We start from the raw sequence: 14482 nt of genomic DNA on the forward strand, positions 1-14482 counted from the left end.
TCTGTATCTCCCTCTCTCTCCACTCCTTTCCAACTTGTACTCTGTCTCTCTCTTTCTCTCTCAAAAATAAACAGTAGGGGCGCCTGGGTGGCGCAGTCGGTTAAGTGTCCGACTTCAGCTCAGGTCACGATCTCGCCGTCCGTGAGTTCGAGCCCCGCGTCAGGCTCTGGGCTGATGGCTCAGAGCCTGGAGCCTGCTTCCAATTCTGTGTCTCCTTCTCTCTCTGCCCCTCCCCCCTTCATGCTCTGTCTCTCTCTGTCTCAAAAATAAATAAAAACGTCAAAAAAAAATTAAAAAAAAAAAATAAAATAAACAGTAAAAAAATTTTTTAAATAAATAAAAAATTTAAAAATAAATAAACATTAAACAACAAACAAACAAATAATTAAAACATTTTATCCATACCTTTACAGAAATGTATCTTATGTTCCAAAGTTAGGAACTCTTTGGTTAGAACAGATATTATTATATCAGTGGAAATTGTTAATACTTTACATGTAAACTTTTGTAAGTGAGGTTAAGACTGAATACCTTTGATATCACTTTCTTTTTTTTTTTTTTTAATGTTTATTTATTTGTTTTTGAGAGAGAGACAAAGAGAGAGCAAGCACAAGCAGGGGAGGGGCAGAAAAAGAGGGAGAAAAAGAATCCCAAGCAGGCTCCGTGCTATCAGCACAGAGGCTGATGTGGGTTCGAACTCACGAATCGTGAAATCATGACCTGAGCTGAGATCAAGAGTCAGATGTATAACTGACTGAGCCACTCAAGTGCCCCTGACATCACTTTCTCAACCTCACTCTTACCCAGTAGCTCAGGGCCCCTGACACTTCTTCTGGGTGAGGGGACCCTTATTTGCATTGTAAAATTTGGAGCACCAGGCCAAAGATGATCTAAGACAAATGAATACTCACTCTCTCATTAATACTGTGTATTTCTCCCACCCCTTTGTGTGGGGAGAGTTTAGAAAGTCATTTTTAGCACTCCAGCTGCTGCTCTGAGCATAGGCTGTGCTCCTGCCACCCCTGGAAGGGAGGCATGCTACAGTTCCAACTCACTAAATGCTCCATTCATGGAACCCCTCTCTACACCAGACAAAGCTCCATATCCTTGGGGCCCAGGGACTATGAAGAACAGGGCACAGTCCTTGCCTTCAAAGAGCTATACTCCAGGAAAGGAAATTGTGGATTGATAACTATGATGACAGGATTAAAATTTTTTAAAAAAATCAAATTAAATAAGCCGTTGGGCACTGAGTAGGAAAAGAATATGTCTTGGGTCAGAGAGGGGGGTGGTGGTTGATGAAACCTGAGGAAGGTTTTATGGAGGAGGTGATGTTAGCTGGGCCTTACAGTTTGAATGGAATTTCAGTAGGCAGAGTTGGAGAGGGTGGTGGGGGGAGAAATAGAAGGAACATCCTGGACAGAAAAGCATTTGTAAGTTGTCAGGAATGGGAAATTGTCCCATTCAGCTACAAAATAGATAGACGAAGTGGAGGAAATAGGAGGTAAAAACAGAAAAGTAAGTCGAGACTTCAGTGCCCAGCAAATTCTTCAGGCAATTGGAAGTCATTGAGAGATTTTGAACTTGGGAGTGATACAGTCAGGGCTTTAAGAAGTTTCTCTGTAGTCAAGTGTAAAATAAGTTTTGGAGGCAGAGACCAGTGAGTTGTTTTCATCTTCCAGGTGTAAGATCTTTGGTTCCTGAACTAGAACAAGGGGAGTGTTCACAGAAAGGAGGGAATGAATTGACACAGGAAGTGACTTTCAGACCCCTACAGACTTTGTGTGTGTGTACATATTAGTCCTTAAAGATATTCATGGCCTGTTTCCTGTGATTCTCTTCCCCAAGCCAGTGTCAGCTAGGAAGTAATTACACATCACAATTAGCACCCTTTTTCTGACAGCAGCAACAGCCAAGTGTCACCTTTTGGGAACTTCCCGAGACCTTCCTAAGGATTTGTCCTCATCTGATAAATAGGTTGAGGTTTGGAGGAGTAACCACTTGAAATGCTTCCTGGCCTGCCCTCTACGATTGGTGGGTAACTATGGGTGGCACTTGCCCACCAAGCCCTTTCTTGTAGGGGTGACCAGGCTGAGTAGCTGAAGTGTCCCATGGTCATGCCTCCCGTCGATTGGGCTGTCAGTAAAAAGGACAATACGCTGAGCCCTGTACAGATGCCATGGGTGGGTCCATATTCCCAGTAAGCACCGTGCCCTGCACTGTGGAAATCAGAAGATAAGAAGGTGTTCCTAAGAAGCCTGTGGTCTGGTTATGGATATGATTTAATAGACCTGAAGCAGAAAACAATTAAATCCTAAACCTTATTGTAGTGATTAGAAAAGATACAGAAGTTGGAGAACTGTCTCTTGCTTTCCCATCTCCTACCCGCCCACACACACACCCCACACCCACATACAAATGCAGTCTACCTTTTAAATAATTTTTGCTGTATCTCTTTCTCCACATTTGTATGATTAAGCATGTTTCTGTGAATTAGAAAGTTTAGATTCCTTTCTCAGCCATCCCCCCTTCTCACACCCTCCCCCTTTCAGTCTGACTCAAAGCCATAAAATACTCCTGCCTGCCTGCCTTTCCTTCTGTTTGTATGAATTAAGTCGACAGGATAAATATTCACATTCCCAACTACAGGCTGCAACAATGTTTGCCTGTTCTGCCCAGTGAGTCGAGAGAGAAAAAGGGGGCCTGACATCACCCTATACTGTACATTCCCGGCATAGATCATTTATTCAAGTCCCTGAAAAAATACAGATGTTTTACCAGCCGAAATAAAATCCTGTGTAAACACTGAGCTTGGAAAAATGTGGCTCTGACTTAGCCGTGGGGGTTGGGGCAATGCAGAGAGAAGGCAAGGCAAAATGGCAGATACAGAAATTTTATACTTGGCTGAATGTGATAGGGGCAAAAGTGTTCTCCCAAAGTCTGCATGCTGCAAAAGAAGAATAGGATTTGTGGTTAAGAAAATATAGTTGCAAAAGTGGATACAGGTGCTGATCTTCCAAGTCTGGGATAGTGAATGATTACGATACATTCAGCTCATTTATATCTGACCTCTGAAATGAACATCTCTTTTCTCTTTGGAGTTGTCCTTTTTCACAGCCTGCCTAACCTGGTCCTGTTATTGCTGGATCCTGCTGTTTCTGGAGCTCAGCTGCTGTTGATTTTATAAGGGGGAAAATTGCCTGGAAGCCATGCTTGGTGAAGAGGAAAACCCATCTCGGCGTTGCATTCCCAAACAGCCATATATCATCTTGATCTTGTCTAACACAAGTCACTATTTTAGTCTAGCAGCATAAACCAGACATACTTTACTGGTGCAGTGCAAGTTTTTTCAGAGATCTGCCTCATGACTCTTTTTAGGCCTGTGGCACTTATTCAAAGAGTATTACATTCGCTCCTGTGGAGTCACTTTTAAGATTCAAAGCTGCCCAAATGGACCCAGTGCTTCATACAGATGCTTGGGGGCTCCCCCGAGTCTCTCTGTGTTTAGAGTAGGCATGGGGGTCGGCAAGGAGTAACTGCTTCCAGGTTCTCCAGATTCCTCTTTGGTTCTCCCGGAGTTTCTCAGGGCTTGCATCTCAAGGGCAAGGACACTAGCCTGCTGCCAGCTGCTTCCTGGCCTCCCGTCCTGAGGGCATCTTCTGGCCAGTCCCACTGCCTGCGATAGTCCTGGGTGGTGCTACTGGTTTGCCCTTGGTTGTTTGCGTGTGCTTTCTGTCTTTCTGACTGGGTTACAACCATCTCAAGTCGGCAAAGCTTCCTCCTGCTTCTTTTGCCAAAGACACCTCTTCCTCCACTCTAGTCTTTTTTTTCTAAGGGCCTGCAGAAGCTAGAGGCAACCCACTGGCCTTTGTCCCAGGGTGGTCATTAATAGAGCTCCTTTTCACTCTCAAAAGAATTCGTGCTTTCCAAGATAAATTACCCTGACTAGAGCAATCATCAAGTGGATATTCCTAACCCAACTCATGAGATCCCTTTTCCTCATTCCCAGACCTGCCACAGGATATTATTCCCTTGTGAGCCCCGTAGTGGAGGATGGCTCTCCATCACCGGCTGCCTGAGTTAAGAGGCTCTTTTCTGACCTGCAACTCCATGTCTAACACCAAGTTGCCAAGTACTGCTTCTTCAGCTTCCAAAATGTCTCTCAAATGTATCCTTTCCTCTCCTTTCCACTCCTTTTACCATCCGGACCGGGGCTCTCACAAAATCAGAGTCCTATCAGCACCAGGCAGATAAGTGAATGAAGGGAGACGAGGATAAACACACGGCCCTCCGAGTCCAATCCTTTGTTTTGAAACTTTTGAAAGAAGTCTGAGCTCAGTAAATATTTTTCCTCTTGTTTCTCCAAAAGTTAAAAGAAAGAAAGAAAGAAAGAAAGAAAGAAAGAAAGAAAGAAAGAAAGAAAGGAAGAAAGAAAGAAAGGAAGAAAGAAAGAAAAAGGCACATAAGCAGTGATAAATGACACTGACACTCCACCTTAGGCCCACGAATAATAGGCAGTCGTGGGTGTGACAGTGAACTGGACCCCCACAGGTGACTATTGACCCCCAGGTCTTCTGATTTTTCAAAAGAAGTTGGAAATCAGAATGATTCTGATGTGAAATCTCCCAGTTCGTAAATGACGGGCTAAAACTACCGTGTAGGTCAAAGAAAACACCTGCAGCTGCTTTGAGCCCACCCACCATCCTTGGCTCTCAGTATCTGGTTTTGACCCTCACCACCTCTAGCCTAGACTAATAGTAATCTTGGTCATCCTGCCCCTTCCAGTGCCAGCCTCCACACTGCCCTGGTCTTTCCTTTCCAAATGACACATCTAATTATTTGAGCACTGTTTCTAAAGCGGCCTTTGCCACCTACAGAACAGAGGACGCGTCCCTTGCTGGTGCATTTAAGATCCTCCTCATTCTGACCTGACTCCTCTTTCCAGCTGTGTCTTCTATCACCCCACACACCGCTGACTGTGCCCTTGTCACACACAATTACTTGCTGTTCCCTGAGCAGTCCTGATGCTTTCCTTCCATTCATAGGTTTTTTAAAGAACAATTATAGGGGCGCCTGGGTGGCTCAGTCGGTTAAGCGTCCGACTTCAGCTCAGGTCACGATCTCGCGGTCTGTGAGTTCGAGCCCCGCGTCAGGCTCTGGGCTGATGGCTCAGAGCCTGGAGCCTGCTTCCGATTCTGTGTCTCCGTCTCTCTCTGCCCCTCCCCTGTTCATGCTCTGTCTCTCTCTGTCTCAAAAATAAATAAACGTTAAAAAAGAAAGAAAGAAAGAAAGAAAGAAAGAAAGAAAGAGAACAATTATAGATTTCCAGAAAAACTGATCAGGTAGTACAGAGAGTTCCCATATCTTCCTTTCCTCTCCAGTTTTCTCCTGTTATTAATATTTAACGTTGGAGTGGTATGTGTGTTACCATTAGTGACACATTATTTTTAACTGAAGTCCATAATTCACGTTAAAGTTTATTCTTTTTGTTGGCGATACTGATATTTTAATGCCCTTTCAGATTTTTTTTTATAATTGAGTTTCCTCTGCTTGCACGGTCTTCCCCAGATTCTGGCAAGATTTGCTTTAAGGCCAAATAGGAATATCACTTGTTTTGCAAAGCCTTCTCTGACTATTTTTGGAATGGGGGCTGGAAGGGAGGGAGCAAACAGGAAAAGGGAGAGAACTAACATTTTTATCATGTGCCTAATGTGTCAAGTAGTAGTATATATTCCTTTGAGTCTTTCTGCAGATACTATTATACAGTGTTTCACTGAGGAAGCAGAGGTTAGGTAAGTTGCCCAAAGCCCCACGGCTAGTAACGGTGGACACCCATGTCCACCTGGCTCCAGAGCCTGTACTCCTCCCACAGGGCTGCATTTCCCCGCCCTGATCTGGCCTCCCTGCTCTCCCTACTGCAGTGAGGGGTGCAGAGTTGTTCAGCTCTGTCTTCTCCTCACACGTGTTTGCAGCAACTCACCAAACCCAAGGGCATGTGTCCCAAAGGCAGAGTCCGTATGGGAAGAGGCACCACATACCGGCGTCAGTTCAGCAGACGTTTGTTCAGTTCCTGCTCTGCACCGGATTTGGTGGAGGGTGAGGCCAAGCATAAGAGGAAGGTGATGGCGATGCTGTGTGCAGGTCATAAAATTGCGACCAGGCAGTCAGGGAAGCTATGGACTTTCCGTTTATCTGTGACTAGGATGTAAGCTGCGGGGAGCAGGCATTCATTTGTTCTGTGCAGAGGCTCCTAGGATAGTGCCTAGTAGTAATTGTTGTTTAAATATTTGTGACAAGTTTGGGCCACCTGAAGTGACACTACACTTCTTAGACTGCTCATGTGCATTCAGTGGGTCACACAGCTTCGCTTTCTCTTTGGGTTCAGTGCAGTCCTATATCATAGGCTGTTTTCAAATTGTCCCAGGCCTGGGCCAGACTGTACTCCTGGCCTGGAAGTTCTCCTGAACCAGAACTTTCAGAGAAGGAGGAAGGAGGAGGAATCACTTTGCCCCCACTGTCTTTTCAGATCCTGGGAGCTGCCTGGTGCTCCTGGACCTGACCTTGGACCGTAGTTCCAGAGGCCCAGCCTCACCTCTGGACTTCACCCCAAACGATGGCCTCATTTTGCTTGAACAAATTAAAACAAACCCTCTAAATGTCATGTGAAGGTAGCCGTGTGTTCAAATATAGTCATTAATTTTCTTAAAGAAAAAAAAAAATGATCTCAAATACAGTAACTTGTTTCAGACATTTGTTTACAAAACTTTTCTCCCCTCTCCCCGTCTTCTGCTCTCCCTCTCCTTCCCTGCCCGGTTTTCCCTTGACTTCTGTGACCCTGTCTTTCACTTCTCTGGCCCTGTCTCTCCTACATGCTTCTTTCCACCGCGGTTCTTTTAAGTGTACCTCCCTCTGCAGTTGTCCCATGTAAATAGATCGCTCTCCGTTCCTGGTGAATAACCAGGATCACAATTGTTGTCTGGGTTGTGCCCAAGGTGACAGAATTGATGGACCTGGAGGCTGATTTTCATAAACCAGAGCTATGAAGCGTTTCAAAAACAGCCTTGTTTTTGCCAAGTAAGGTGAGCAAATATAGGACTAAGTTTAAACATCCATCAGGAGTTATTTTTGAGGTGATTGCTTCTAAATGAGAGGCATTCGAAAATCTCACAGCTTTCTTTACAAGTAAATTCCACAGTCATGTATTTTGCTGGTGTCTGCTGATTAATTACGATCCTGTGACACCATGAAAAACCCTGGTGGTTGGTTGTGTGCAGCTGTGGAGAAAAGTAAAGCAAGGCCCAGTGAGTTTGCCAACTCCTTCAGGATAGTGCGGATTCAGGCAGAGGGAGGTGTTTTTTTTTCTGGCAGTCACCACAGAAGAACAGAAGCCCCAGCCAGACCCATTTCTCCAGACTTCTCGACGGGCGGTTTGTGTCCCTGCGGGGGTGTGGTGAAGTAGTGATACTTGATCTGTTGCCTCTGAATAACAGATCCATTATTAGAGGAAGCATTTTCAAGTCTCCACATCGGGATTGTGTGCCTTCTCCTATACGATTACTTGTGTTTAGACGACAAAAAGAAAAAAAAAATAGTAGTTACATATAGTAAAGTAATCACAGTTATTTTGATTCTTTAACCAAAGGTGCTCTGCATGTGTTTGTTGTTGGTAATTGCAGACGTCTGACCCAGGAAAACTGCCAGCTCACTCCCATTTAGGGGTCTGATGATTCTGGATCTCTTTTATCTTGGCCTCTTCCTTTTTCTCATTATTCCCTTCCATATTTAACTTTCACTTAATGCTCCTCGTTGGCAGGAGAGAAAAAGTTAAATCTTGTTGCTTAGGAAGTCATCTGTAGCTCTGGTGAAGGACACAATAGGGAAAGAAAACAGACTAATTATTAAAATAGACTTTCAAAGTTCTCAGTGTGTTTATCCATACTTGTGTTGCTCCGCCCACCTCCCCCCCCCCTTTGATTTCGGTAATGGGGCTGAAGGGTTTCTGTGACATGCGTCGTTCTCCTTGGCACTGGCTGAGGTCAGAGGATCTCTCTCTCTGCTGCAGGTGCAGGTTTGTGCTCCTCGCAGTGTCGTTGATGTCATCACTGAGCATGAATCCACAACATGCTTACGTAAGCTGCGTGCACATGCACACAGTCATGGGTCTGCTGGATTTGTGGCCTTCATTCTAAATAGAAGCCACCTAGAGATACAACAGGACTTGTCTTTCTCTGCTCAATTCTAATATGTAATGTCACATAGAGTGAGAATAGAATGCGTCTGCCTTGGTGCCTCCATTCTGGACATCTCCGTGGAGAACTGCTAAAAATAAAATCTAAACAGTTTACAAACATCACTACCCTGTGCTTGCAAAGGCAGGCATCATTGTGGCCTGCTTCTTTGGCCAAGACTGTTCTGATAAACCCAGCACATGAGCCAGTTTGGACTGTGAGACCGTTGATTTTTCCCTCTTCAGCAAGACTTTGATTTTGAAAAGGTACATTTTTTTCATATGAGACCACTAACATAGAGCAAGTCGTTTGCCTTTCTTTGCTAAAATCAATGTATAGGTTTTCTGTAGCTAGTAAGCTCTTCGATCAAATAGCTGGTCCCTGAATAGTCCCCTTTGCTTGGAATTGTGCAGGGAACCCAGGGCATAGGCCGGGATCGAGGACATAGGGTTCTTACCAGTTGCTGTGTCTTCCCACACCAACGTGGTTTTCTGCAAAGAAACCAGAGCTGTGTTCTGCAGGTGTCTGTTTTCTTTGAGGGGAATATTTTGAGGAAACCTAACAGGGAGGAACTGAGCATTTAGGAAAAATATATTTTCACAGCAGGATATTGCTTTTTCTCTTTTTTGGTTTAGGTTTTCCATTTGTTACAAGCCTCCTCAGACTCCAAATACAGACTGAATACATACTTTCAGCAGGAGCTGGCTGACGTTGCTGTTTGTACCAGAGCCAAACTCTGGCTGGCCGAGAGGTATGTTAAAACCCCACATGAGCGAGGAGTTATCAGGGGTTAGGAATACATTGGAGAATTGCTGTTTCTAGTTGTGGGAGTTTTAAAAGTCGTTGGCATGAGTTTTATAAACTTATTGGAGTATTTATCTTTTTAGAACTTTGGGTTGTGGTAAAGAAAGAAAAATATTTTCCTGACAATTTTTCTGAAACTGCTCTATGGCTGGGGGGCATGTAATATGGCTTTTTATCTGTCCACCAATCAGCTTGTTTCTATTAATACCTGCCATGTGCCCAAGCCTGTGTCAGATGTTATGGCAATGAAAGGCAGTAACTGACTAAATCATGTGGTACAAACTCTTAGGCGCCATGGCAATTCATAGATTAAAGATTGGGGTAAGACTTGAATAGGTACGGGGAGACCATTAGGGTGTGAATAAGAAAAAGACGTGGAAGTTGCCCCTTGTAAGGTAGGTAGTAGAATAGCTTGAATTTTGAATAATCAAGGCAAAGGAGTGTGGATACATTTATTTTTTCACTCTGGCCATTGTCAATTTATTGTGGAACTTAGAACATTTACTATGTGAAAGATGGAACAAAAAGAATTTCTCATTTAATACGCAGGGAGTCCTCTCTATAACATTGTGTTCAAATCTGTGTCTGTAAGACTCTGATGTTGGTAGGAGAGTGTTACTGCAAGGACCGCCCCCCCCCCCCCAACTGTGTCCTCTGTAAGCTCCAACACACTGGGTCCAGCAGAGGCCCACATGCTACCACATTCCATGCTGGAGTGTCTTGCATTTGGTTAGGAATCAGTGCATTGGTTGTCTAACATAGAAACCTTTTTTGTTTTTCAAAAACGAACTTTTGTTCCCTTTTGTTGGCTCCCTACCTTTTGGAGGCAGGAAACGGGTATAGTATGACGCCCAAAAGTCAGTGTAATCCAACAAAGTCTATTGAACACAGGCTGTAGCCTGTGGCCTTTGTGTTAGGAGATGGAAGGGACGCAGATATAGAAGAACTAGCTCTGACTTCAAGGAACTCACATCCAGGAGGTAAGGTAATAATTTGCATCCATATGACAAGGGTAATAAGAAATGTATGTAATAAGCACAGGAGTAGCCCAGAGGAGGGACGGGGAAGGGCCTTCAACAGATGAGTAGAATTTTACCAAGTGGCCGGGGCAGGGAGGGCATTCTGGGCTCGAGTAATATCAGAGTCAAGAACATGACTGTGTGAAATGGCAAGGCGACGATGGAGAACTATAAAGGTAGCTCTTCTGGAACCTAGTAGAAGGTACACGAGACTGCGGAAATACGTGGAGGCCACTCGGCGAAAGCTCCTAAAGGAAACCTTTAGGCAAAAGGGAGCCCCTGAAGAATTTCTCAGTGTGTAGATGTGTGAGTCTCCATGTCTGTCTAAATACCTATAGCTTTGGATGGGGATATTGATGGGGAAATTCTCTCATGTCTGAAATGCCAGTAAAGTGATGGTTACCTCTTATTTTTAGACCAGTTTTTGTTTTCTCTCTTTTATGTAGTGAGAGCGAGTTGATTGACCATAAACTGCCTCTGAGCCTAGTATCGTTTGCTTTTCATGTGGCTTTTAGGTAACTCCCCTAAGCTGCCTTTTTTGGGAGAATAGGGAATTATAATCACATTTGTGCTCTCATCTATTTATCAGTTAGCAGGCCAGGTCCTCCTAGCTGTTGTTTCTGGGGATCCAGAAGTCAGGGCTCTCCAGGAACCATCCTATGGAAATCTCTGTTTCCATCCAGGAACGCCCCAAGAGAGAACCTGAATCTCCTATTCTTCAAGTGCTATAAAAGAGTTTCTGCCCCCTTAGCCTGCTACCCTTTCATGGCTGTCATAAAAAATCATCATCTGCTGGCTTCCTGAGCCCATTCCTTCTTGTTGGGTGGGAAGGAGCAGATGGTGTAACAGGCCAGCATTTGAATGGACCTTCGTGCTGTGCAGTCAGTGCCTAAAGATGGGTGACCAAGCTGCCTTCAGCCTCCTCTTCATCTGGAGAGGACACTGTGGCCTCTTTAACTTTCCCTCTGGTCCCTATTGCAGTTTTCTATTTAGGTTTTTCAGCATCATCACTCCCCCCCCCCAACCCCCCCCCCCCACACATGCACTTTCTCTGATTTTTCTCCATGACATTCCAGCCCTAAAAAACAAAAGCATGAATCACCGCAGTTCACTGCGTTTCCACCTTCCTTGCTGAGGGTCTAGGAAAGCCGCTTTTATGTTTCCAGTACAGTCAACTCTTTATTATCCAAGTGTGAACTTTATACTTTGTGGGTGGTCTGTAGGTGGTTCCTAACACCAGGCTTCCTCTTGCTCCCAACACACTTTTACCGTATTAATCAGGATGTGTTCAGAGCCTGAAATAAAATTTGGGAGGAAAGCACACTGCCAGAGCACAATTCATTCCAGAGCTGTGTATCAGTTTTTCTGTATTATCCACCCCATTGACATGATAACCTTGAGGTCCCCAAATAGAAAAGTGTAGAATTGAATGTTAGTGATGAAGCTTCAGCCTGCCCCGTGAGACACACCTGCCTTGTCCCTGAGGTCCTTTGAGAGTGTTGCTGTGGGAAGCTGTGTGTCTAATACCTCCATGCTCACGTGAGCCCATTCTGGGTCCTAATGGGCCATTCTTGAAGCCAACCCCTGTGTTCACGTTATCACCTGCCTTTCCCCTGAAAGACGTGGCAATGTGGAGTATTCCCAGTTCTAATGGGATGGTAACCTTCAGTTCTAATGCTGAAGAGACTCTTTATGTCTCTAGCAATTTACATATGAAAGAAGAATAAATGTTCCTTTGTGCCTACTCAGGATTTTCTGTATCTTTTGAGTATAAGCTATGAAACATTAATGTTATTGAAAAAAAGAAAGTTTAAATTTTTTATTCTACAATTTATTTGATTATTGACTTGAGTTCATTCAGTCCAATAAGTACATAAACATTAGTGAGGGTGTCATTTATTTGTCCTTTTATTCCCGAAGAAGGTTTTTTTTAAAAAAAAAAAATTCTTTGGAGCCATTGGATAACCAACCAATTCGGTTTTTAAAATTTTGACCCTGAAACTGAGAGCACATAAAATAAAGACTTTTGTCATATATTTATGTTTTGACTTTGCAAGATTAATTGGGATTTATATGAGGTGGTTAAGCAATAGCCATGGAGTTGTTGGGGAATTTTTGGTGATGAACGGCCAGCTGGCAACATGGCCTGAGGAGAGGCCTGGGCTTCTGCTCTTACAGGCCGCTTTTCATTCCAAGATGTCAAAGCCTTTATGGAAATCAGCTCATTAATCCTTCAAGTTCCTTCCTTCCCCTTTTTCCTCCATCCCTCCCTCCTCAGTCCAGGTCAGTGTCTCTCTCATGGCGAGAAGGCAGTTTACCGGCTACTGAAGGAAAATGAAGCCGACCCAGGCCAGAAGTGGGGTGTGCAATGGGGTCCGTGGCAGGCCTGGAGAGGCTGGCTGCAGGTGCTCTGCGAGGGCTATCAGCAGTCTCCTGCCGCCACTGCCCCTCCCCAAGCCCCCCCTCCCCGTGTGGCCCCGTCTGCCACCCTTGCAAATGACAGATTCTAGCCCTGCTGCCCCAACTGGATTGTAGGCCCCACCTAAATAGGAAGGACTTTTCGAAAGCCCTGTCAAATAGGACTAAGAGGTGAAAAGACTTACTCTTTTGATTAAGAATTGGAATTATTATTTGGGGCTTAAAATTTTTCGGAAATCAATTTGGTTATAAAAGGAAGAAGTGTGTGTGTGTGTGTGTGTGTGTGTGTGTGTGTGTGTGTGTGTCTGTGCCCGCATGCGTGTGTGTGTGTGTGTGCGTGTGTGTGTGTGTGTGTGTTTAGATAAATGTGGTGAACTGAATGAACCATCAGACTAAATAAGTACAATGGATGATGGGATGACCAGGAAGAAAAATGTGCCCCACTAAATTTTTTTCACCTTTTTTTTTTCTTGGTTGTCAGTGTAGTGTATGCTTATCCTAGAAAAGTAGGCAAGTGCGAAATTTGAAAGCGAAGAGAATTTAAGTCTGCTTTTACCAACATTTGGGTGGAAACCACCATTTCTAGTTCACAGTTTTATGTATGTACTTACTTCATCTTTTCTCCTGTGCCTTTTTTTTTTTTAACAGAGTTGAGGTTGTGCTGTAGCTATAAGTTAGAGCTTACTTTTTTCACTTAACAGTTTCATGAAAGTATTGGCTATTATTATTAAAAACTCTTGATGATGGCCAAGAAGGAAAATAGTAGGATGTTTCCTCAAAAAATTAAAAATAGCATTACCATATGATCTAGCAGTTCCACCCAAATGAATTGAAAACAGGGTCTTGAAGAGATATTTGTACATTCATGTTCACCGCTGCATTATTCACAATAGCCAAAAGGTGGAAGTAATGTAAGTGTCCGTTGATGGATGAATGGGTAAACAATGTGATATATATGGACAACATGATATTATTCAGCCTTAAAAAGGAAGGAAATCCTGACAAGTGCTACAACATGGATGAACCTTGGGGATATAATGCCAAGTGAAATAAGCCTGTCACAAAAAGACAAATGTGGTTCTGATTCCACTTACATGAAATACCTAGAGTAGTTACATTCATGGAGACAGAGTAGAGTGGTGGTTGCCAGGGGCGGGGGAGGGGGAATGAGGAAGCAGCATTTAAAGGGTATAGAGTTGTAGTTTTACAAGATGGAAAGATTTCTGGAGTTTGTGACTCTTGGTATTGGCATTTATTAAGTACCCAGATTGGCTGATGGTGAGTTTTTACTTTAGGCAGTAGTTCTTAATGCTGATGGCTGCATATTAGAATCATCTGGAGAGGTTTTAAAACCTGATGCCAGGTTCCCCCTCCAAAATTTCTGATTTTTTTTTGGTTGAGGGTGTGGCCCAAGAACTGGTAGTTTTAAAACTCTCCAGGAGATAGTAAAATTCAGTCAGATTGAGAGCTACTGATGTGTTCTTGTGCCCTATTGTGTCTCACATCTCCTTGAGAAAGAAGATGAAGGATGAACATCGAGCAAAGTAGCAGTTATGTTAGAGGGCACTTGTGTTTTCTTCTAAGGCCACAGATCATTTAAGAAAGTTGGAACGACCATTCCTGTAGCCTGCTACCCAGAAGATACAGTCAATTACCTCTTTAGTGCCACAGATGTGCCAGTGTGAGGGGCCACACCGTTGTGCACTTTCATATACGAGTGAATTTCTGGGATAGATTACTTGAAAGATGCCTCAGCAAAGATATATTAAGTTATGTCAGTTGCCATCAGAAGTGCCATTTAAACCTGATGCTCTGGTGTGGTCTACTGTCCTAGAAGCTTATGGCTCATTTTTGGTTTTTGAGGTAAGGCTTGAATAGAATAGGCTATATACCTGTATCACTTTCTTCAACAAATATTTATTGAGCCCTGCTGTATGCCAGACTGTATTAAATACTGCAACTATCTATTCAAACCAAACTTCACTGTAGAGTAGTCAACAGAACAGAGTCTTA

General features: G+C 43.8%; 1 protein-coding gene across 6 annotated transcripts in view; it reads left to right on the top strand.

Annotated features, from left to right (window-relative positions):
• Positions 1-14482, top strand: part of THADA (THADA armadillo repeat containing) — a 325993-nt gene that overhangs the window by 218634 nt on the left and 92877 nt on the right. For all 6 annotated transcript variants that reach the window (XM_078444418.2, XM_078444419.2, XM_078444420.2 and 3 more), the window contains one exon: positions 8864-8979. In XM_078444418.2, coding sequence (XP_078300544.1) covers positions 8864-8979 — 116 coding nt within the window. The remainder of the gene's footprint in view (positions 1-8863; positions 8980-14482) is intronic.

The sequence above is a fragment of the Panthera onca genome, chromosome A3 (genome assembly GCF_046562875.1).
Source record: "Panthera onca isolate mPanOnc1 chromosome A3, mPanOnc1 haplotype 2, whole genome shotgun sequence".
Lineage (NCBI taxonomy): Eukaryota > Metazoa > Chordata > Mammalia > Carnivora > Felidae > Panthera > Panthera onca.